Source organism: Salvelinus alpinus, chromosome 4 (genome assembly GCF_045679555.1).
Source record: "Salvelinus alpinus chromosome 4, SLU_Salpinus.1, whole genome shotgun sequence".
Taxonomy (NCBI): Eukaryota; Metazoa; Chordata; class Actinopteri; order Salmoniformes; family Salmonidae; genus Salvelinus; species Salvelinus alpinus.
The window spans coordinates 41,321,223-41,345,888 of record NC_092089.1 but is presented as its reverse complement, the minus strand read 5'-3'; the positions used below and the strand labels follow the sequence as shown (position 1 = coordinate 41,345,888).

The following is a 24,666-nucleotide window of genomic DNA, read 5'->3' as shown; positions in this document are numbered from 1 at the left end:
ACTGCCAATAAGGTTGCAGAATTCTGGTAACTCTCCCAGAATTCCTAGGTCTTCCAGAAATCCTCCCGGTTGGAGGGAATAAGCAGGAAATTCAGAATCTTCCAATCAGGATTGCTGGAAAACCTTATTTTAAAAATGGTGTTGGGCCATGCCTGTGGAGGTCTTGATCTGCTATGGAATCTGGAATGAGTCCAGTTAGCAGTGGCTAGTGTGTTGAGGACTGTGAGTGTTTGTGTGTGTGTGTGTGTGTGTGTGTGTGTGTGTGTGTGTGTGTGTGTGTGTGTGTGTGTGTGTGTGTGTGTGTGTGTGTGTGTGTGTGTGTGTGTGTGTGTGTGTGTGTGTGTGTGTGTGTGTGTGTGTGTGTGCATGCACGCATGCCTGTTTGTATGTGTGTGTGTAGTGACTCTGGTGTGTTTCTCCTTTAGATACTGATAGAGCTGGAGACAGCCCTGCTGGATGATGAGCCTCACTGGTACAAGCTGCAGACCCACGACGTGTCCTCCATGCCCCTCCCCCGCGCCTCGCCCAACCCCCAGCGCAGACAGCTCCACGGAGAGAGCCCCACGAGGAGGCTACCCATACAGAGTAGGTTTACCCCTCTGCCCTAACATCCATAACCTGTATACTTGTCTATACTAGAACTGTGTAGGAAAGCTCCTGTCTGTTCGAACCCCAAACCTCAGGATAGGGAATGAGACATGAGTGGCGAACCAACCGTTCGTTTGATGATTTTGAAAAGCCAGTATGGTGGCTGGCAGGTGCCCTGTTACCAACTGTCTTTGCCTGTCTGCCAAAGCCTGAATGATTTATGAAGTATTTATTACTGTTAGTATGTTCATATGGTGTTTGTTTTCTTATCCCTCTCAACTCAACCTGATACTTACAGACAAGGGGCCGTATTCGTACAATTCAGGTAACGGTCCCCGCTTGTTGTTCCACGCTGCTCTCTCTACTGAGCTCTCTCTCCACTCAGTGTTGCTGTTCATACGAAGACTCTGTCTCTCCCCTCTGCTTCAGTCCTACTGCACTGTTCTCTACCTCCAAAGTGTTCTCTCACTCCACTCCTCCATTAGCTATCCCACAATTCCCTTTGATTCTCGCTATGCTCCCTCTCCGCTCCACCGCAGTCCTTAAACAAGATGGCCGCCTCATGGTCAGTCTCGGGCCCGGCAGGTTTCTGTTTCCCAGTCCAGATCCTGGTGACTTAGCTCTATCAGAAGATCTCTGTCCACTCCTCTGTTTGTCATTTGAATATGTTGACCACTTGTTTTCCCAGTGCAATGCATTGTCTCATCTCCTGCCCTATGCCAACACTTTCCTTTTGAAAAACATTATGATAATTGTGCTGGTTTTTGCTCTTCTTCTCCTCTGCTTGTGTCTGTGTCTGTTGTATCTGTTGGGTGTGAACTTGTATTTGCACTTGACTTGACAGAGTTCTAATGTATGTAACCTGCACATGTATTTCCAATGTTAAGGCTTGACATTATTGACCGTGATAACTGAGTTTTACTCAACAGCTGGGACAATTTTTACAGGGCGTTTGTGCGTCTGTCTGTGTGTGTTAGGTGAAAGAGCTGACTGCTCTAAAACAAGAGCGTTAAAACAGTTTCAGCCCATCTGAGACGTGAGGGAGTGAGAGAGGGAGCGAGAGAGGGAGGGAGGGAGGGAGGGAGGGAGGGAGGGAGAGAGAGAGAGAGAGAGAGAGAGAGAGAGAGAGAGAGAGAGAGAGAGAGAGAGAGAGAGAGAGAGAGAGAGAGAGAGAGAGAGAGAGAGAGAGAGAGAGAGAGAGAGAGAGAGGGAGGGAGAGAGGGAGAGAGGGAGAGAGACTGAGAGAGTGGCTGCCATAATGCAGCACTTGTCATTTCTGTAAAAGCCCAAGTGTCCAGTTGATTTAAGTTGACTGAACAGTGAAGAAGTCAGAAAAACAACCCGAGTGCAGAGTGAGAGAGGGGACGACTCGGGATGAGGGAGGGAGTAGTTGTGTAGACGGGGGAGACGGTAGAATACCTCTCAGACTCCATCTTCACATGGACATTGAATGATTGAAATGTCAGTTCAAAGCACCACCGTGAAAACATGGATGCTATTGCCAATTAGGCTAGATGGAGAGGACCACACAATGTTGTTCACATCACATCCAACGCCATGTCTCACACTAGCTATATGTTACAGCTGTTCTCTTTAAATTAGACTTTATATCACACTATATCTAAAATAGGCAGCTCCAACGTTGGTGGGGAAAATCAGAAGAGGCAGACAGTATAGTTCAGGAGAGTAAATGTAGGTCTTGTTTGCCTGTGTTGGTTATGAAGTGTGGTCAGTGATGGTCAATGTAAGAACGTGACTTTGAGATATAATACTGTTTTAATAGTGTTCTCAAAAGAAATAGTGTTCTATTTCTGTGTCTGCTGCTTCACTATGTCCAGGACTGGGGCATTGATCTAGAGTCTAGAGACCAACTGGACAACACTGGTGACAGCTAGGCCACAGAGCCATGGTCTGACCAGGGGAAGAGTACAGACCCTGGAGTAAACTAACCTCTATCCTCCTCTTCTCTCCTTACTCCATCTCTCCTCCAGGATCTCAGAGAATCAGCGACAGTGAGATCTCTGACTATGACTGTGAAGATGGTGTTGGGGTAGTGTCAGGTAAGATACTTCTGACAGAGTCACACATGATTAGTAATCAGTATACTGTCGATGCAGCTAACGCAGGGGTAAACAGTATATGAACATACAGCTGTATGTATGTCAATGTACTGTACTGGATCATGTGATGTTTTAAAGAAGGTAGCTAGCTAAGATACTGCAGCAGCTCTACAAGGAGCAGGGAGTTTCTTCTCCTTCCCTCTACTAGCTGCTCTCCTCGACACAGGCAGCAGGCGCCCACGCCAGTCTCAGCCTGCCGCTGCTGCACATTGAGAGAGAGAGCTGTAGCAGGCCAGGCAGCACACAGACAGCTGTGTGTGTGTGTGTGTGTGTGTGTGTGTGTGTGTGTGTGTGTGTGTGTGTGTGTGTGTGTGTGTGTGTGTGTGTGTGTGTGTGTGTGTGTGTGTGTGTGTGTGTGTGTGTGTGTGTGTGTGTGTGCGTAATAGATGAGGAGGAAACCCTCCCACCTCTGTAACATTCTCATCAGTCCCCCTCTCTCACATCACAGCCTCTTCCCTCACTATGCCCATAATATCCCTTCACTCAGTGGGAATACCCCTCTCTCTCTCTCTCTCTCTCTCTCTCTCTCTCTCTCTCTCTCTCTCTCTCTCCCCTCACCTTTTCTCCTCTTTCCTCCACTCTTGTTTCCCAGAGATTTTTGCTAATCCACTTTCCTCCTACCTTCTCCATATCAAACGACTGATACTACACTAAGGGAGAAGAGATGATAACTATTCGCAGGAATAATAGATTGATTGTTTTTTTGAATTGGGATGTCACTGCCGTGGTTTTAACTAGGATAATGCAGTCATTCTTCTCTGCTGGCTATGTCCTGTTAATTCAGATCTGAGCTACTCTCCTCTATACACAGTATATATGCTTAACACACAGTTTCTAGTCATGTGTGAAGAGGGTTGTCAAGAGAACCAATGAATTACATTTGGGTTGTGCACGTAAAGCAAGCTGATTGCAGAGCTGGGTACGTAGTTACCCCAGTGTTGGGCTGATAGTTAGACTGCAGATGTTAGATAGTGAAATGTAATGTCAGGTGGAATTGGTTTAATGTTTCTCTGTTTCTACTATAGTAAATATGTATGACATTGTGTTATGCAGGACTTGATTGTGAATCATTTTAACATAATATTCATGCACATAATACTGTATATTTCTGTTATCAGGATTCCCTTCTATGTATGATTTGAAGGAATTCAGGTTTTTGCATGAAGGAATTCATGTTTCACAATGCAGCAAACTCACTTTCAAACATATTTCGAAGAGAAAATATAATGACTTGGAGATAATTGATAAAAGTGTCAAACTAAAGTAGCTGTGAAGGTTAACTTTTCCTCTCATATTTCATAATGTCTTGTGTTTCCTTCCTAATCCTACCTTTGATTCACGGTTACGTTTAACTCATTTTAATGTGCTATACACTCTATTGAATGTTAATCAACGTTAATGGCGCAAAGCATTGACCTTAACCATGCCTCCTGGCCATGGACGATTATTGAGTAACGAACTCATTCAAGTTCCATGGACTAATCAGTCTAGCAGGGAAAAGTCATTATAATGTTTCTGATTTTTTTTAAAGCTATTTTCATGTTTAATGCAAAAATGTTAACCGCAATGACTTGAATCACATGAACATTGAGTTGAGACCAAGCCCTCATTTATTTGAATATAGAGAGCCTCAGCATTTTGAAAGCCACCAACCATTATGCCACTGTGTGCAACTTCTGAAAAGTTTGAAAGAATCCTCTGAAAATAAATGTTGCCATTGACAGGATGGTCGTTATTTGCAGCAGTGTGTATGGTGAATAGGGAGGAAAGGTTGTAGCCTGGTACCAGATCAGTTTGTGCTGCCTTGCCAACTAGACAAGACAGTACACACCTATCTGGGGCCAGGTTAGAGAGGTTGCGCTCAAAACGATGAGTCTGTCTCTGAATGACTTCTGACATCACTCTCTCTCTCTGTATCTGTGTTTCTCTCTCTTTTTCTCTCTGTTTCTGTCTCTCTCTGTTTCTCTATCTGTTTCTCTCTGTATCTCTGTTTCTCTCTCTCTTTCTCTGTTTCTGTCTCTCTGTTTATCTGTTTCTCTCTCTGTATCTCTGTTTCTCTCTCTCTTTCTCTGTTTCTGTGTTTCTCTCTCTTTTTCTCGCTGTTTCTGTCTCTCTCTGTTTCTCTATCTGTTTCTCTCTGTATCTCTGTTTCTCTCTCTCTTTCTCTGTTTCTGTCTGTCTGTTTATCTGTTTCTCTCTCTGTATCTCTGTTTCTCTCTCTCTTTCTCTGTTTCTGTCTCTCTCTGTCTCTCTTTCTGTCTCTCTTTCTGTCTCTCTTTCTGTTTCTGTCTCTCTCTTTCTGTTTCTCTCTCTGTCTCTGTATCCCTGTTTCTCTCTCTGTTTCTCTCTGCCTCTCCCCCCCCCCCCCCCTCTCTCTCTCTCGCGCTCTCGCTCTCTCTCTCTCTCTCGCTCTCTCTCTCTCTCTCTCTCTCTCTCTCTCTCTCTCTCTCTCTCTCCAGACTACCGGCAGAACGGCAGGGACCTTCATAGTTCCACGTTGTCTGTCCCAGAGCAGGCGATGTCATCCAACCACTGCTCGCGGTCGGCAGACATGAACCGTGCGCGGTCTCGGTCCCCCAGCGTTCCCCCTCCACAGAGGTAACTCTCCCACCTCACTTGTCCACCGTCCAACCCAGCATCTCAAGTTGTATCCCTTCCTCAAAAACAAACAGTTTGTGCCAAACTGCACCACACTGGGATCTGAGAACCCCAACTGATATCAGAGGTTGTCCTTTAAGCGGTATCTCTGTGATAGTTGTCTTGATAGTAGAACGTTTAACCCATATAACCGATACTGGGATCTCACTCACACTGACAGTGATTGCATTAAGGTGAGTAGGTGCATCCCTGAGCCACTAGGGGACACTGTGGGGAGTTTGTACTGTGACTGTACAGTACTAGGGGGGTGATCCAGTGATTCTGTTGTATACAGCAGAAGTCTGGACCCCGGCTATGACATTGACCCCGCCTCGTCTCAGTACAGCTCCTCCAATAGAGTGGACCGATGCAGTGTGTCCGATGACCACCACTCACCTGACAGGTAGATACCCCTGTCTCACACAGCTTGACACAGCCTAACACAGCCCCACACAACCTCACACAGCCTCACACACCAGCTCCTGCAGACAACACAACCAACTGTGACTGACAGGGTTCCAACCCGGGTTGTCTGCGAGCCACATGACTGTGTAACTGTTAGACCTCTGAGCTAAAGCCTATGCATTAGCTCGGGAGCTAACCCAAATGTTCAGGTCTCATGCGCGGTTACTAATCACATGAGCGTGGTTTCACTGAACTGCCTCCGTTACACAACCTTACACCTGTGTAATCTGCCTGATGCTTTCACACCTAGAACTGCTATACGGATATCTCACCAAGTGCTCACAAGTCAACCTGTCCCTTTCCCCAACCTGTCCCTTTTCCAAGAACTCCAATCTCCTCTCCGATGTCCTGCATTAGGTGGATCTTTAACTAACCTCTTCTCTTCTTTGTGTTGAAATCGTGTTGGGGATCATTAACTCCGGTGCTCAGACTCATTTGAATCAAAATGGCGGTATCCCAAATGGCACATATTCCCTACAAAAGTGTACTACTTTTGAACATGGCCCATAGTTTCAAGTTTTATTAGTCGTACGGGATACGCATGGTATACACCGTCCAATGAAATGCTTAGGTTCCTTCTCGACAACACAACAACAATAAGAAATAATAAAAGATAAGAATAGGGCTCTGGTCAAAGGTAGTGCACTATGTAGGCAATAGGGTGCCATTTGGGACGCAGACCATATAACTATATTTGAAACACAGGCCAATTTACTGGAGGTTATAGTAGATCATTATATATGGATAGATTATAGTCACCGTATGACTAGAATGTCAATATACTGTAGATAGATTACAGTGACCATAGAACCAAACACATACCAATCACCCTTTAATGAGTGTAGTTATAGAGTTTAATAGCAGCTGTGAGAGGGAACTAAACTACAGTACATTATAAACTGGGTGGTTCGAGTCCTGAATGCTGATTGGCTGACAGCCATGGTATATCAGACCGTATACCACGGGTATGACAAAACATGTATTTTTACTGCTGCAATTACGGTGGTAACAAGTTTTTTAATAGCAATAAGGCGCCTCGGGGGATGTGTGGTTTATGGCCATGGTATATTGGCCGTATACCACACCTTCTCGGGCCTTATTGCTTAAATATAACACCACTGTCTCTCCTACTGTTCCTCTGTGCTGGAACCTTTTTCTGCATCCCAAATGGCATTCACTGTAGAGTGTACTACTTTTCACCAGAGCCCTATGAGCCCTGGTCAAAAGTAGTATAATATAGGGAATAGGGTGCCATTTGGTATGCACACCATGACTCATTTCCTGTTTCCTAATTTTCAACTGTTTTCAATAAATAACAGCAGTGGTTGACTATAGGGGAAGCTGAAATACAGTCTCTAGAATGGAGCAACTGTACTCAAGTCATCACACAATCTAGTATACAGTTGCATTTCCGTGGCCCTGATTTAGGCCTGTCCCATTCTAGCCATACCGTCTGTCCTCAGAAATATCACCAATACCAACTTAATTGGATGAGGGGAGGAGGTAAGTAAGGAGAAGAGAACTGTGCCAAGGCTGAGCTGTATGTCTGAAACGCTGGGCTGGTGTTGGTGCTATAGCGGGACAAACAGTATGACTAGAATGGGAAAGGCCCCTCAGACCACAGCAATTTAACAGTACACTGATGGGTAATGACTTGAGCAGGGTTGTCTCATTCTAGAGACTGTATTTCAGCTTTCCCTATAGTCAATCACGGCTGTGGTGGAGTGAAGGAACAGTCGACAACACCACATGGCCTCAGACAAACACAGGATGTGTCACAAATGGCACCCTATTCCCTATAACGTGCACTACTTTTGACCAGAGCCTTATAGGCCTGGTCAAAAGTAGTGCACTATAAAGGGAATAGGACGCCATTTGGGATGCCCATAGAGAATTTGGAAATGACCCAGTCTACCTCTAAATAATAATAATACTTTCTTACATCATTATTTTGGGGAATTTACATTTTTTAGAGGATGTTTATATTGCCTATGTGTTATTTTGTTTTGAAATCCAACAACATATTAATGTACTTTTGTTTGTTTTTCATTTTATTTTGTAAAGTTATTAACTAATGCAGAAATGGATGTACAGACATTTGGAGAGTTAGGTGGCTAGTCCTGAATCGGATTGTGAATCCCATTCAGTAACTCCAACAACATTCAGTATCTTACAAGGTTTGGATTGAATCCACTGGGACTGATGTTGGTTTGCAGCAGCATGTGTGTTACAGTACAGAACAGTAAGTTAGGAGCATCATGCATCTCAATGGGCTTTCTAACCTGAGGAAGGACTGCACCATTATCCTCCTCTTCCATGGCTGTACTCCCTTCTCTCCTCCAACACTGTACCGCTCTCTCTCTCTCTCTCTCTCTCTCTCTCTCTCTCTCTCTCTCTCTCTCTCTCTCTCTCTCTCTCTCTCTCTCTCTCTCTCTCTCTCTCTCTCTCTCTCTCTCTCTCTCCCTGTGTCTCTCTCCCGTGTCTCTTTCTCTCTCTCTCTCTCTCTCCCTGTGTCTCTCTCCCGTGTCTCTTTCTCGCTATCTCTCTCTCTCTCCCTGTGTCTCTCTCCCATGTCTCTTTCTCGCTATCTCTCTCTCTCTCCCTGTGTCTCTCTCCCATGTCTCTTTCTCGCTATATCTCTCTCTCTCCCTGTGTCTCTCTCCCATGTCTCTTTCTCGCTATCTCTCTCTCTCTCCCCATTCAGCCCCATCCAACCATGTCTCTGTTCTCTCCCTTCATGTCTCGCAGCCATTTTCTCACCCTACCTCGATCCAGACGCTGTCAACCTAGTGATGATCATCAGAAGGAACCCAGGTAGACTCTTACCTGACAGTGCATGTTCCTCCCTCCATCACACCCTCCACTCCGCCCCCTGTCTGTCTGTAGGAAGCTGCTGGTCTATCAAGCTTCAAGCCTGTGTTGGTTTAATGTCAATGGCGCACAAACCTATCCACTTCACATCCCAAGCCAATGCCATTGACGACACAATGTGTGGTGTGGTGTGGGCAGCCAGGTATATATTTCTCCCTTCCGGACAAATATACTGTATATGCATCAGTGTAGTGTGTAGCCTTTTGTAGTCAGTAGAATTAAACAGGTGAGACAGTCTATGGCCCATAGCACCTTTTTTTCAAAGAGTTTATGTAGAACCTAAAAGGGTTCTTCGGCTGTCCCCATAGGAGAACCCTTTGAAGAACCCTTTTTGGTTCCAGGTATAACCGTTTTTGGTTCCAGGTAGAACACTTTTTGGTTCCAGGTATAACTGTTTTTGGTTCCAGGTAGAACCCTTTCCCCAGAGGATTCTATATGGAGCCAAAAAGGTATACACTTCATCCATACAGTATCGGGATCACTCCTCCACTCAGTCACTCCTCATTTCGGCTTCATAAACACATATACATATCCTCTCTCCACATACCTTTCATACATTTGCCATAGTTTCATCATTGATTACGTATCTTTATTGGTAGACAAATACATAGCCAGCTATTTGTTATTTTCGAGTGTACCTTGAGATATACCTCAAAGAAACTAGCCTGTCAATACTGTGAAAGGGATGTGTCCTGTTGTTTTTTTTTCTGTTTGTGAAGAGTTGTCCAACAGAGGTAGTTCCCCCTGCCCAGTGCCCACCCTGTGTTGTTCCAGTGTATATGACAGTATATGAATCCTATATATCTGATATACACTCTTTATGGTGGCTACCCATCCACAGCGGTCAAGGTGGATGTTGTGTTTGGATCAAACCACAAGAGAATAGTAGATGTACAGAGAATTGGTGCGCCCCCATCAACTGTCCCCTTAACAGTCTACAGAGTTGGTGCGCCCCTATCAACTGTCCCCTTAACAGTCTACAGAGAGTTGGTGCGCCCCCATCAACTGTCCCCTTAACAGTCTACAGAGAGTTGGTGCACCCCCATCAACTGTCCCCTTAACAGTCTACAGAGAGTTGGTGCGCCCCCATCAACTGTCCCCTTAACAGTCTACAGAGAGTTGGTGCGCCCCCATCAACTGTCCCCTTAACAGTCTACGGAGAGTTGGTGCGTCCCCATCAACTGTCCCCTTAACAGTCTACAGAGAGTTGGTGCGCCCCCATTAACTGTCCCCTTAACAGTCTACAGAGAGTTGGTGCGCCCCCATCAACTGTCCCCTTAACAGTCTACGGAGAGTTGGTGCGTCCCCATCAACTGTCCCCTTAACAGTCTACAGAGAGTTGGTGCGCCCCCATTAACTGTCCCCTTAACAGTCTACAGAGAGTTGGTGCGCCCCCATCAACTGTCCCCTTAACAGTCTAAGGAGAGTTGGTGCGTCCCCATCAACTGTCCCCTTAACAGTCTACAGAGAGTTGGTGCGCCCCCATTAACTGTCCCCTTAACAGTCTACAGAGAGTTGGTGCGCCCCCATCAACTGTCCCCTTAACAGTCTACAGAGTTGGTGCGCCTCCATTAACTGTCCCCTTAAGAGTCTACAGAGAGTTGGTGCGCCCCCATCAACTGTCCCTTAACAGTCTACAGAGAGTTGGTGCGCCCCCATCAACTGTCCCCTTAACAGTCTACAGAGAGTTGGTGCACCCCCATCAACTGTCCCCTTAACAGTCTACAGAGAGTTGGTGCGCCCCCATCAACTGTCCCCTTAACAGTCTACAGAGAGTTGGTGCGCCCCCATCAACTGTCCCCTTAACAGTCTACAGAGTTGGTGCGCCCCCATCAACTGTCCCCTTAACAGTCTACAGAGAGTTGGTGCGCCCCCATCAACTGTCCCCTTAACAGTCTACAGAGAGTTGGTGCGCCCCCATCAACTGTCCCCTTAACAGTCTACGGAGAGTTGGTGCGCCCCCATCAACTGTCCCCTTAACAGTCTACAGAGTTGGTGCGCCCCCATCAACTGTCTCCTTAACAGTCTACAGAGTTGGAGCGGCCCCATCAATTATCCCCTTAACAGTCTACAGAAAATTGGTGCGTCACCATCAACTGTCCCCTTAACAGTCTACAGAGAGTTGGTGCGTCCCCATCAACTGTCCCCTTAACAGTCTACGGAGAGTTGGTGCGCCCCCATCAACTGTCCCCTTAACAGTCTACAGAGTTGGTGCGCCTCCATTAACTGTCCCCTTAACAGTCTACAGAGTTGGTGCGTCCCCATCAACTGTCTCCTTAACAGTCGACAGAGAGTTGGTGCGGCCCCATCAACTGTCCCCTTAACAGTCTACAGAAAATTGGTGCGTCACCATCACCTGTCCCCTTAACAGTCTACAGAGAGTTGGTGCGTCCCCATCAACTGTCCCCATAACAGTCTACGGAGAGTTGGTGCGCCCCCATCAACTGTCCCCTGAACAGTCTACAGAGAATTGGTGCGCCCCCATTAACTGTACCCTTAACAGTCTACAGAGAGTTGGTGCGCCCCCATCACCTGTCCCCTTAACAGTCTACAGAGAGTTGGTGCGTCCCCATCAACTGTCCCCTTAACAGTCTACAGAGTTGGAGCGGCCCCATCAACTGTCCCCTTAACAGTCTACGGAGAGTTGGTGCGCCCCCATCAACTGTCCCCTTAACAGTCTACAGAGAGTTGGTGCGCCCCCATTAACTGTCCCCTTAACAGTCTACAGACAGTTGGTGCGCTCCCATTAACTGTCCCCTTAACAGTCTACAGAGAGTTGGTGCGCCCCCATCACCTGTCCCCTTAACAGTCTACAGAGATTTGGTGCGCTCCCATCAACTGTCCCCTTAACAGTCTACAGAGAGTTGGTGCGTCCCCATCAACTGTCCCCTTAACAGTCTACGGAGAGTTGGTGCGCCCCCATCAACTGTCCCCTTAACAGTCTACAGAGAGTTGGTGCGCCCCCATTAACTGTCCCCTTAACAGTCTACAGAGAGTTGGTGCGCTCCCATTAACTGTCCCCTTAACAGTCTACAGAGAGTTGGTGCGCCCCCATCACCTGTCCCCTTAACAGTCTACAGAGAGTTGGTGCGCCCCCATCAACTGTCCCCTTAACAGTCTACAGAGAGTTGGTGCGCCCCCATCAACTGTCCCCTTAAGTCCCCTTAACAGTCTACAGAGAGTTGGTGCGCCATCATCAACTGTCCCCTTAACGGTCTACAGAGAGTTGGTGCGTCACCATCAACTGTCCCCTTAACAGTCTACAGAGAGTTGGTGCGTCCCCATCAACTGTCCCCTTAACAGTCTACAGAGAGTTGGTGCGCCCCTATCAACTGTCCCCTTAACAGTCTACAGAGTTGGTGCGTCCCCATCAACTGTCTCCTTAACAGTCGACAGAGAGTTGGTGCGGCCCCATCAACTGGCCCCTTAACAGTCTACAGAAAATTGGTGCGTCACCATCAACTGTCCCCTTAACAGTCTACAGAGAGTTGGTGCGTCACCATCACCTGTCCCCTTAACAGTCTACAGAGAATTGGTGCGTCACCATCACCTGTCCCCTTAACAGTCTACAGAGAGTTGGTGCGTCCCCATCAACTGTCCCCATAACAGTCTACGGAGAGTTGGTGCGCCCCCATCAACTGTCCCCTGAACAGTCTACAGAGAATTGGTGCGCCCCCATTAACTGTACCCTTAACAGTCTACAGAGAGTTGGTGCGCCCCCATCACCTGTCCCCTTAACAGTCTACAGAGAGTTGGTGCGTCCCCATCAACTGTCCCATTAACAGTCTACAGAGTTGGAGCGGCCCCATCAACTGTCCCCTTAACAGTCTACGGAGAGTTGGTGCGCCCCCATCAACTGTCCCCTTAACAGTCTACAGAGAGTTGGTGCGCCCCCATTAACTGTCCCCTTAACAGTCTACAGACAGTTGGTGCGCTCCCATTAACTGTCCCCTTAACAGTCTACAGAGAGTTGGTGCGCCCCCATCACCTGTCCCCTTAACAGTCTACAGAGATTTGGTGCGCTCCCATCAACTGTCCCCTTAACAGTCTACAGAGAGTTGGTGCGTCCCCATCAACTGTCCCCTTAACAGTCTACGGAGAGTTGGTGCGCCCCCATCAACTGTCCCCTTAACAGTCTACAGAGAGTTGGTGCGCCCCCATTAACTGTCCCCTTAACAGTCTACAGAGAGTTGGTGCGCTCCCATTAACTGTCCCCTTAACAGTCTACAGAGAGTTGGTGCGCCCCCATCACCTGTCCCCTTAACAGTCTACAGAGAGTTGGTGCGCCCCCATCAACTGTCCCCTTAACAGTCTACAGAGAGTTGGTGCGCCCCCATCAACTGTCCCCTTAAGTCCCCTTAACAGTCTACAGAGAGTTGGTGCGCCATCATCAACTGTCCCCTTAACGGTCTACAGAGAGTTGGTGCGTCACCATCAACTGTCCCCTTAACAGTCTACAGAGAGTTGGTGCGTCCCCATCAACTGTCCCCTTAACAGTCTACAGAGAGTTGGTGCGCCCCTATCAACTGTCCCCTTAACAGTCTACAGAGTTGGTGCGTCCCCATCAACTGTCTCCTTAACAGTCGACAGAGAGTTGGTGCGGCCCCATCAACTGGCCCCTTAACAGTCTACAGAAAATTGGTGCGTCACCATCAACTGTCCCCTTAACAGTCTACAGAGAGTTGGTGCGTCACCATCACCTGTCCCCTTAACAGTCTACAGAGAATTGGTGCGTCACCATCACCTGTCCCCTTAACAGTCTACAGAGAGTTGGTGCGTCCCCATCAACTGTCCCCATAACAGTCTACGGAGAGTTGGTGCGCCCCCATCAACTGTCCCCTGAACAGTCTACAGAGAGTTGGTGCGCCCCCATCACCTGTCCCCTTAACAGTCTACAGAGATTTGGTGCGCCCCCATCAACTGTCCCCTTAACAGTCTACAGAGAGTTGGTGCGCCCCCATTAACTGTCCCCTTAACAGTCTACAGAGAGTTCGTAGAGAGTTGGTGCGCCATCATCAACTGTCCCCTTAACAGTCTACAGAGAGTTGGTGCGCCCCCATCAACTGTCCTCTTAACAGTTTACAGAGAGTTGGTGCGCCCCCATCAACTGTCCTCTTAACAGTCTACAGAGAGTTGGTGCGCCCCCATCAACTGTCCCTAACAGTCTGCAGAGAGTTGGTGCGGTTCCATCAGTTGTCCCCAACTCTCCCCAGGGTCATGTGAAAACCAGGTTCCGTCCACAGGTTCATGACCTTCTCTCTCTCTCTCTCTCTGTCCCACCTGACCAACCTGGTAATAAGGTATTCTTAAAACACACATTGACTCCCTCTGACCGCTCTCTTTTCGCCAGCCGCAACCACCGCATATCCAACATCAGTCGAGAAGAGGCTGTCAGGTTACTGCGCTCCACTAGGATGTCCCGAGCCCACTCAGAGGGCGCGTACTCCTCCTCTGCTTCCGTCGACTATGACTACAAGAGGTATTCACATTACAGTGTCTCTACGTATATTTCCACAGTCAGCCATTTTGTGGGTCTTTTTCTCTGTAGTCGTCTGTATGACATTAAAACATTTTCTATGTGATTGTAAAAGGTGATGAACCCCACGTGATATCCTGGGTGATATCTGGTTCTGGAGCATGTCATCACAGCTCTGCTCAAGTTGTGTACCAGACCCATAAACCACACAACTGCCTCCAATTACTGTGTAATATTGAGGCTGCTGCGAGCTCTCGTGTCTCGACATCGGTTGTGACACATGTATCGTACTCTGTTGATGTTTTGTTGTCATTCCTACTAGTCTACCGTCAGTGGTAAGATGACAAGTTGTGTTTGTGATCAGTGGTGTCCTGTTTGTATCTGGGTAAATAAAGACTGTCTGGTCATTGGTAGCTCTGATGCTCAGCTCTGCAGGTAATACTGTATAAGGGCTGCATTGAACAAAAGGACACATGGCCTTTTGATGCTGCTGGTGGTAATGGGATGTTTACCTTTCCTTTATTAATGCATGGTTGTCTCTCTAACATTACCTCCGCCATCTTGGATGGCCTGGATTATTATTCACAGTGGTTAACTGTATGTCTGCAGTTTGATTTGATCTGGCCCTCTCTGTCTTCTTCAAACCATGTCATTTTCATTCTGATGAAGGCCAATATGGCCGATAGGTCAGTACCACATGAGTGAAGGATATTTTAATCATCTGAAGAAGGAGAACTGCCTAGCCATTTATCCATGCTGACTCTCAGAGGGTCTGTCTGTTTCTCTTCTGTCCTGGACCTGACTGACTTTCTCTATGCTAAGAGTGCTAAGTATGGGAAGCTCAGCATTGCCCCATGCCCAGGCTGTGCCAGCCCTATGATGGCCTAGGTTCATGCTCAGGTTCCCCCCAGGTGCGTGTGCCAGACCCAATGTTGTGATGTGCCAGTTCAGCGGGCTGGGCCGAGCCGAGCACTCCCAAATGACGCCCTAGTCCTTATACAATACACTACTTTTGACCAGAGTCCTATGGGCCCTGGTAAAATGTAGTGCACTAAATAGGGAATAGGGTGTCATTTGGAACGCAACGTCACACTCTCAGCACCCCCCTGGAGAAATGCTGCAAATAGCTCCTCCTGGGCTCCCATCGCTGCCATCTGGCTGTCAGTCAAAAACCACACGCCGTGCATTTTCTCTCCAGGAGAAAGAAACGATGAGTCGTCAGAACTGAGGCAGCGCAACTGACTTTATTAAAGTGTCACAAAGTTTCCCTGAGCGAGGCCGCGGCCCAGATAGCTTCACTCTCTCTGACTGTCTGTAGATTGGCAGGGAGATGAATGGTTCTCACGTCCCATGGCAGTAACACAGTCACAGAGGAGAGGAGAATAGATGTTCCTTCCACTCCCATTCCAACTGTGTGCTTTCTCTTTCTGCTATAGCCAGAACGATTAGGAGAGAGGGAGAGGGAGAGAGACGGAGTCAGAGAGACGGAGGGAGAGTCAGAGAGACGGAGGGAGAGTCAGAGAGACGGGGAGGGAGAGTCAGAGAGACGGGGAGGGAGAGTCAGAGAGACGGAGGGAGAGGGAGAGAGACGGAGTCAGAGAGACGGAGGGAGAGGGAGAGAGACGGAGTCAGAGAGACGGAGGGAGAGTCAGAGAGACGGGGAGGGAGAGTCAGAGAGACGGAGGGAGAGGGAGAGAGACGGAGTCAGAGAGACGGAGGGAGAGTCAGAGAGACGGGGAGGGAGAGTCAGAGAGACGGAGGGAGAGGGAGAGAGACGGAGTCAGAGAGACGGAGGGAGAGTCAGAGAGACGGAGGGAGAGGGAGAGAGATGGAGTCAGAGAGTCGGAGGGAGAGTCAGAGAGACGGGGAGGGAGAGTCAGAGAGACGGGGAGGGAGAGTCAGAGAGACAGAGGGAGAGTCAGAGAGGGAGAGACAGAGAGAAAGCTAGAGAGGGAGAGTCAGAGAGACGGAGAGGGAGAGTCAGAGAGACGGAGGGAGAGGGAGAGAGACGGAGTCAGAGAGACGGAGGGAGAGTCAGAGAGACGGAGGGAGAGGGAGAGAGATGGAGTCAGAGAGTCGGAGGGAGAGTCAGAGAGACGGGGAGGGAGAGTCAGAGAGACGGGGAGGGAGAGTCAGAGAGACAGAGGGAGAGTCAGAGAGGGAGAGACAGAGAGAAAGCTAGAGAGGGAGAGTCAGAGAGACGGAGAGGGAGAGTCAGAGAGGGAGAGACAGAGAGGGAGAGGCTCAGAGCCCCGGGTGAGTCGCTGCGGCCCCTGAGAACAGATCCCTGCCAGCACAGTAGATCTAGACAGTGACCTTGGATAGACGCCATGCTTCTCACACTGTTGGCTGTAGAACTAGACTAAAGTATTTGACTGTGTCCCGAATGGCATCCTATTCCCTTTATAGTGGACTACTTTTGACCAGGGCCCATAGGGTTGAGGTGGCAAGTCTATATTGAGGGGACCTCATGTTGTAGCTACTTCAGTAGATGTATAGTTTTAGCAGGAGGAGTGCAGTGGTAGACAAGGTAATGTTACAGTGTAGAGGTTACAGTAGCACCGGTGCTGTAGTCGATCTATCTAGAGTTTTAATGTTTCTACTGTGCAACAAAGGTGTGCAAAGTATTATCTGAGTATATACTAACCACACCAGAATTGGGCTGTTTGAGTTAATATTTTGACCGGGTTGAAATCCCAAGGGAATATCCTGAACAGTAGAGAGAGAGAAAGAGAGAGCTATGGTGAACTACATTATTCATCACAACACACCTCTAGTAAGTAACAAGTCGTTAGATTCCGACATCTCCTTTACTGTTCAAAGCCATCAGTCCCTGGACATAACGACCTGAGGATGGTAGACCACGAATGATTATGATGATGGTCACCATCGTTAAAGTCTCAGGCAACGCAAGGTCGTTCACTGGCTGATGAAGTGGCTGTGTTGCGATTGGCTGGGTTACAACTGGAGTGACCGCTGTATTGCGATTGGCTGGTGTAGAGCAGGAGTGACCCGAAGGCTGTGTTGCGATTGGCTAGCCTACAGCATCAGGAGTGACCGCTTTGTTGCAATTGGCAGCTTTACAACAGGAAGCAGGAAGCATAGCCTCTGTTGGACAACTTTTCACTCTAACCTTTCACTATTTTACTGTGCTGCCACCGTGTCCTCAGTGTTTGGTGTTTGTTTTTGGCTTTGCAAATGCTGCTCATTTCAGATGATAATCCACATCTGGTCAAAGTAAGGTATTTTACTTCATGAGCATTTGCAATGACAATGATATGTCTGACTGATGTGACCTGATTTTCAGATATACACATGCTATTGAGAGGTAATGACACTGACTGAGAGGTAATGACACTGACTGAGAGGTAATGACACTGACTGAGAGGTAATGACACTGACTGAGAGGTAATGACACTGACTGAGAGGTAATGACACTGACTGAGAGGTAATGACACTGACTGAGAGGTAATGACACTGACTGAGAGGTAATGACACTGACTGAGAGGTAATGACACTGACTGAGAGGTAATGACACTGACTGAGAGGTAATGACACTGACTGAGAGGTAATGACACTGACTGAGAGGTAATGACACTGAGGTAATGACACTGACGTAATGACACTGACTGAGAGGTAATGACACTGACTGAGAGGTAATGACACTGACTGAGAGGTAATGACACTGACTGAGAGGTAATGACACTGACTGAGAGGTAATGACACTGACTGAGAGGTAATGACACTGACTGAGAGGTAATGACACTGACTGAGAGGTAATGACACTGACTGAGAGGTAATGACACTGACTGAGAGGTAATGACACTGACTGAGAGGTAATGACACTGACTGCCTATGAAGACGCTTATGGAACAACACGATACAAAACAACAGCATATTCATGTTTTTATTGTACATAATGATACTGTGTAGATTTTCTGTGAAATGCATTTTATTCCATTTTATTTCCAAACTACTCAAAAGTGCCAAAAATATATTTTCTTTGTCTTTTTCCAACTAGATTTCAGTTACATTTTGCAATAGCAGGGCGGAGACAGCTTTCGGCATGTACCTTGCAGGAGTATAGTAAGCTAGTGGGCTGAATGGAAACCAACCAACACATGCTAATCCACTATTCTCTCACATCTCACCCAGTGTCTTTCACTCACAGACATATTCCAAAGGGCCTCCCACTCACTCACTCAGTCACCTACCACAGATGAGGGACACATTGTCCCCTGCTTGTCCCTGTCCCTCCCTGTCACACCTGCTATTCCCTGTTCCTACTCTACTGTAGGTGCCAGCAGGGCCCTGTGGGGCCCAGCCCAGGGACCCAGGGCATGCATGACTCTGCTGTATCATGTCACCTGGTCATCAGCAGCAGCTTCCTTCCCTTCTCTCAATAACGTGTTGCAGGAACCACGGAGCCGTTGATAGACATGTGTATCACAGCAGGTCCAGGTCAGCTGACCAGCGTCCCGCGCTAGAGCGCACCACCACCTCCCGCTCGCGGTCCACGGAGCGCCCCGACTCCGCCCTCATGAGGTCCATGCCGTCTTTACCCTCCGGACGCTCCGCCCCTCCCTCACCTGCCTTAACGAGGTGACCAGACAGACACATCTACAGGAGGCTGGTGTCACTTTAAATCAGACGACGGGCTCATTGTAATGGCTGGAATGGAATTCATGGATTGGGATCAAAAACATGCGTTTGATGTGTTTCATACTTTTCCATTTCTGCCATTGCAGCCGTTACAATGAGCCCATCCTCCGATTTCTCCTCCCACCAGCCTCCACTGCATAGCTACTGCCCCACCAATCCAAAGAATAACCAACAACCACCACCCACCCCTCTCTCTGCCTGTCTCACTGCAACCAACCACCAACCCCCCACCACCCACCCAGCATCCAATCAGCATCCAGCCAGCTCACCACTTTATCATTTACTCCGCCCCCCCCTCCTAAAGCAACGAATGGTGCTGCATTTTCTTCTCCATCCCAGACTGGTAGTAGACTAGATAGTAACTCTTTTTGTTTTTGGAACACACTACTTATACACTACTTTGACTGAGTATAGTAGTGATGGATCACCATTGTGCTTTTCTTTCTTTACTAACATTACCTGTTATTATCCTGTAATTACATTTTTTTATTCCAGTTTTTTTTCCCCCAATCTTTTGTAGAACGTCAGATCGCATGATCGCATTGGTCCACATTGGTCCACATTGGTCCACATTGGTCCACATTGGTCCACATTGGTCCACATTGGTCCACATTGGTCCACATTGGTCCACATTGGTCCACATTGGTCCACATTGAATGAACACCCAACGAACGCTGTCCTCACTCTTTCCTTGCAGCTTGATGGGTCGAGTGAAACATGCGATTCATCACCTTTGTTACAAAACTGATGCTACATTATCTCTAGCATGTCATGTGCCAAATGTCATTGTTTTGATGCGCTTTAGAGTTCACAAACTGGTAGGCGCTGACATGAATTAGAAGGAACCCATATACCCTGCTTTGGCTTACACCAGATATGTCGAATTTATTCAAATCAGTCAGCAACCTACCAATTACAAATGAGCTTGATCATCTGTTATGTGCTTTTAATTAGAGTATGGTTAAGATTCCAGTATTCCCCAATACTAGACATTTTTAGGCAATAACTTTTAGTCATTAATGTTTAGCAAATTAAGTATTAATTCAAGCTACAGTATTAAATTGATGCTTCTACATAGGCTGACTTCAAAACATATTCTCAGAACCCCTTTTGAATACAGATGTGTTTAGCAGACACACATGCTCGACTGGCAGATGGTGTAAAAACAGAATACAAGTCTTATGGGAGAAAGAATATCTGTTGAGAATACGTCAATAAAATCGATTGAAAAAAATAGACTACAGAAAGTAAAAGGCAGTTAGTTATTAACGTGATCAGTTATTTAATCAGGTAATTGATCAGGTAATTGATCTGTTATGTGTCCAGCTTTCACCGATCCAACAATATGGCAGCATCCCTGGTTGAGCATGGACATGATTGTACACAACATGTCCAGTATATATGTGAACTGACATATATATATATGTGTTTGATACAATCTTTTTTCCATGTTTGGTTCATTACCAACCCCAGTAGACAGTAGTAGTTTGTTTGTTTGATGTGTTGCTGTTTCTACAACCAGCCTGAAACCATCCTCTCCTCTTACATAACAAAGCAAAGCACGCTGGGAAATGTAGTCCTACTGCTTGTCCGGGGCCTTCCAACCAATCACAGGTCAGCTCTGTGCCTGACCTCTGATCCTTGACTCACCCAGGCTGTACCACTTTGTGCCTCCCTCCGTAGGGCGAACCCCCGCAGCGGATCGGCCCAAACCAGCCCTACCAGTACCCCCATGTCCGACAGGAGAGGAGGTCGGCAACTACCACAGCTTCCACCCACAGGGACCAAGGGCAGAAGTAAGTTCTCAGCTTTATTTTCCATACCCAGCTCTGGGCCTCAGTGGCATCACTGCCTCTCTGGTTGCTTTGGTTTGGTGACACCTTAAGGCTATTCTCCATTGGTCACTATGGTCACTTACTTTGGAACAGGTTTGACTTTGATAGAAGCATCTCTTTGTCAGAAGCAATTGTTTCTTGTTATTTGCTAGTCTTTAGCTGGGTATGGCACCTTGAGATATTGGTTATTTTGCGCTATAAACCTCTGAGCGGGAAAAGGCTCAAAGCAAGTTTAACAGATACTGCTGTCTGTTGGTTCTCTCTGGTCAGTTGCTCATGAATGACAGAGCTTGGCTCAGAATTCCTTGTTAAGCTGTGTCTTCTGTTTTAGTGAGTTGGTTGTGTGTTCTTATGGTCTCAGTACTCTATATGTTGTCCGTGTTAACCAGGGTGTCCTGTGGAAGGTTTACAACATGTATTGTCTCCTTGGTCAGTGATATTGGTGATGTTGTCTCTTCACAAACATTTGATGTTTTTTATTTTAATATATCTACTCAGTTCCTTTTTGCCATTCCTTCCTCAGACGATGAAGACGAAGGAACAGAGCCTTGTGAAGGTCTGTAACATAGAGTGTAGGTTTGGTCTTTCACAGGAGACGGGAGTTAGAGACTGAATCTGCCTGCAACGGCAGGGACCAGGGTCCTGTTCAGTGGAGCACATCAAAACAAAACGTTTTACAACGGATAATGAGAATCTGTGTTCTTATTGGACAAGTTCAGAGAGAACCTCCCTGTTTCACTACGTTTCAAAACGTTTCCTCTCTACTGAACAGCCCTGATTACAGTGGTCCACAGCACCCCCTGTCTGTTTCTCACTCCCTGACTGTGTGACCTAGCAGTCCTGTGTCCTAGCTTAGCCTCCTAGTCTTCTTCTGGTTCCTACACGGGGTCAGTGTTGTCATCTAGCATCATAGCTTCCATGTTTTTCCGTTGTCATGAGTTCTACTGTAGTTTTGTGTTCTATGTTGAACAGTCCTCCGTTTCGTGTTATGACTTCAGAGTGCTCAGGTGAGACGTGTCACTGGGGGTTGTGGATACGGTGCAGTAGACTATTTGTGTTTTAAACGGGTGATTCCGTAACCAGTGTTGTTAGTAGTAAAGTCATTTATCCAGATACTTTTTATTGAGTCTGGGAAGGCTATAATGTAGTGCCCTTAACTCTCCCTGGTACAAGAGGTATAACTGAGCTGCATGCAGAGAGTTCATCTAGTTCCTCCTGTACTGTAAGACTCTCTCCTTAATGAGGAATCAGAACTACTACAGACAGCGTGATCCTACTTCTCTTACTGAAGCTCTTCAGGGTCACAGACAGAATTACATCTTAAACCGTTTGATTCTTCAGCACAAATGTAATGTTCTCGTTTAACTCTCCCTAAAATGTTCTGACAGGTTGCAACAGAGTGTGTCACATGATGTAAGGGTATGGTGATGGAAGGGAGGAGATGAGCCTGAGTTCTCTGGAGCTGCGCTGGGAATTGATAGATTAGCTGAGGGGTGATTGGAGGGAGCGGGACACGGGAGAGAAGGAGAAGGGAGCAAGAGAGAGAGAGGAGAGCAGAGAGAGAAATAAAGAGAGAGAGAGAGAGAGGGAGAAGGGAGCGGGAGGGAGAGCAGAAGGAGAGAGAGAGAGAGAGAGGGAGGTAGAAAGCAGAGAGAAAGAGAAAGCCAGTGCTGAGAACTTGTCAAAGCACTCCCAGCACTCCTTCATCATTGTCAGAAACCATGAGCACTCCTCTCTCCTCCTAGTCTGCAGCCAGCCAGCCAGTCTCTCTCCTGCTCTCTCTTTCATATCCCCCTTCCCATCTCCCCATCTCTCCTCTGTCCCTCCTCCCTCTCCCTCTGTCCCCATCTCTCTCCTCTCCCCCTCCCCCTCCCCCTCTCTCCCTCTGTCCCCACCTCCCCATTCCTGTCTCTCCGTCTCTATCCTCTGTCTCTCTCCTCCCTTCCCATTTCTCCCCGTCTCTCCTCTTCCCTCTCTCACATCTCTCTCCTCTCTCTGTGATGGGGTAATGGCAGCGGGTGGGCAAATGGGGGAGGCATTCTAATGTATTGATCCGACCCTGGGCTAACGCTCACACAGAGCCCTACAGCGCGACACAGCCAGGACTTATCTAATCATGGCACTAATTCTGCTGCTGCTGCATGTGGTACTGATCCATAGAGGCCAGGGGACTGGGGGTTGGCTGGGCTGGGCTGGCCTGACTGGGATTCAAATAGGAGGGTTGTTTGAAATGTTGAGGAAACAGAAATCAAGGCAGAACAGGGAATGCATATCCAGTCAGGTGTGTGTGATTGTACCTTTGTATTTCCTGCCGAGACAAAGGATCCATGTTGTTGCATCATACTGGCTTCAGTTAGATTTGTATTTATTAACCAGGAAGTCCCATTGAGCTCAGAATACCTCTTTTACAAGGTAGACCTGGACCTAGATGTTGTGATATAGTATCTGTGGTAACCCCCCTGTTGAACCGTCCTGCCATGCTTTTATTGTTCCTTTATGTGTACAGGGAAGTCAACACTGAGACCTGAACTAGCTTTGGCGGCTTTAGCCACAAACCACGTGATATCTAATCAGCCCCTGTTCCTGTTGTTATCTATCTGTCTCTACTACGACCCCCACCGCTCAGGGGGAACATGGGAGGAGCTAGAGCGGCCTACTGGTGACCTTTGCCCTCAAGAGCAGTACGAGGGAGAGCCAGGTGTGTCTATCTACTGGTGTGTCTCAGAGCAGACTGAGCCTTAAGACTTCCTCGTTCACCTCTGTCACCTTCATGTATGTGCCTCTCTGCTGAGAACTCCACGCCAGTTCTGGGTACAATACATGATGTACTTAAGCTGCACTTTATTTCGTTTGCCTGGTACCATAGGAACCAATAGAATAGTCCCAGAACACTGCAAACTCGAATTTGACCCTGCCTGGTCCACACAGCCTGTACTGGATGGACTATGATGCTGTACCATCTTTATAAGCCCTACAGCCGTTCTGCCCCTCAGCCAAAACCCTTCAAATGTGATCATTTGTTGAGCCAGTATTGTATGAATGTACTGGCTTGAATGAGAGTGTCCAGGGTTGTGTTGGCAGGAGCTGGAGTTTCCCACAGGTCTCTCTTCCTAGTTCCTCCTCACCCATCTGTCTGTTCATTCATTCAGTTAAGTCTTCTGTCTGATAGTAGTAGAATATCTTGGTCATGAAACATGCAGTATACTTCTTGGGTTTTCATATCTGCATGCGTTTGGTCTGTGTGTTGTTGTGTGTGTGCTTGTGTACATTTGTTCTTACAAGTGTGCGGGCGTGCAAACACCTGCACAAGTCTTTGTGTGTGGTCGTGTGTGTGTGTGTGTGTGTGTGTGTGTGTGTGTGTGTGTGTGTGTGTGTGTGTGTGTGTGTGTGTGTGTGTGTGTGTGTGTGTGTGTGTGTGTGTGTGTGTGTGTGTGTGGTGTGTGTGTGTGTGTGTGTGTGTGTGTCTGTGTGCCTGCCTCTGTGCATGCATCCGTGTTCCATGATCTCACAGTTCCATGATCTCATAAAGCTCCATCTGTGTCCCACTACCGTTCAGACTGTGAGGACAGGCCTCAGCCAGGCCCACCTGTGAACGGGAGGAAAGGCAAGTGCACTCAGGAGTATGCCATTGTGGTGGTGTGTCCTCAATAGTGCCCTCATGGGTGTGTCAGTGCTGTGGGACTCTGCATGCCAGTTAGAGCTTCCATAGTTCATTTAGTTTACTTTCTTCCGTGTTTCTGTCTCTCTTTTATCCACATTTCATATTTTCTGAGATGATGAATGTGATTGATTAGATTTGGGTTGATTTGCTGTGTTTAACTAACCGCAGGAGTGGAGGTTGGGTGAGTGTGTGGTGATGATAACGATGATGATCTTCATCATTATGACGATGATGATGATGAGGGTGAGACTGATGCTAATAAGTCCAGAGTTTTGTCTCCCTGAGCTCATATAGTCGTGCGTGCCCCAGCCCCATCACAACCACACACGACTAATCTACTCTGCCCTTTAA

At 47.5% G+C, this 24,666-nt stretch overlaps 1 protein-coding gene across 14 annotated transcripts in view; it reads left to right on the top strand.

Annotated features, from left to right (window-relative positions):
• LOC139573661 (regulating synaptic membrane exocytosis protein 2-like) overlaps positions 1-24,666 on the top strand; it is a 213,728-nt gene that overhangs the window by 133,583 nt on the left and 55,479 nt on the right. For 4 of the 14 annotated variants that reach the window (XM_071397362.1, XM_071397366.1, XM_071397368.1 and 1 more), the window contains 8 exons: positions 426-585; positions 887-913; positions 2,580-2,648; positions 5,168-5,306; positions 5,641-5,748; positions 14,032-14,160; positions 18,574-18,759; positions 20,503-20,615. In XM_071397362.1, the coding sequence (XP_071253463.1) occupies positions 426-585; positions 887-913; positions 2,580-2,648; positions 5,168-5,306; positions 5,641-5,748; positions 14,032-14,160; positions 18,574-18,759; positions 20,503-20,615 (931 nt within the window). Of the gene's footprint in view, positions 1-425; positions 586-886; positions 914-2,579; positions 2,649-5,167; positions 5,307-5,640; positions 5,749-8,558; positions 8,625-14,031; positions 14,161-18,573; positions 18,760-20,502; positions 20,616-24,666 lie in introns of all 14 variants that reach the window. The other 10 variants (XM_071397370.1, XM_071397369.1, XM_071397378.1 and 7 more) reach the window with 5 other exon arrangements.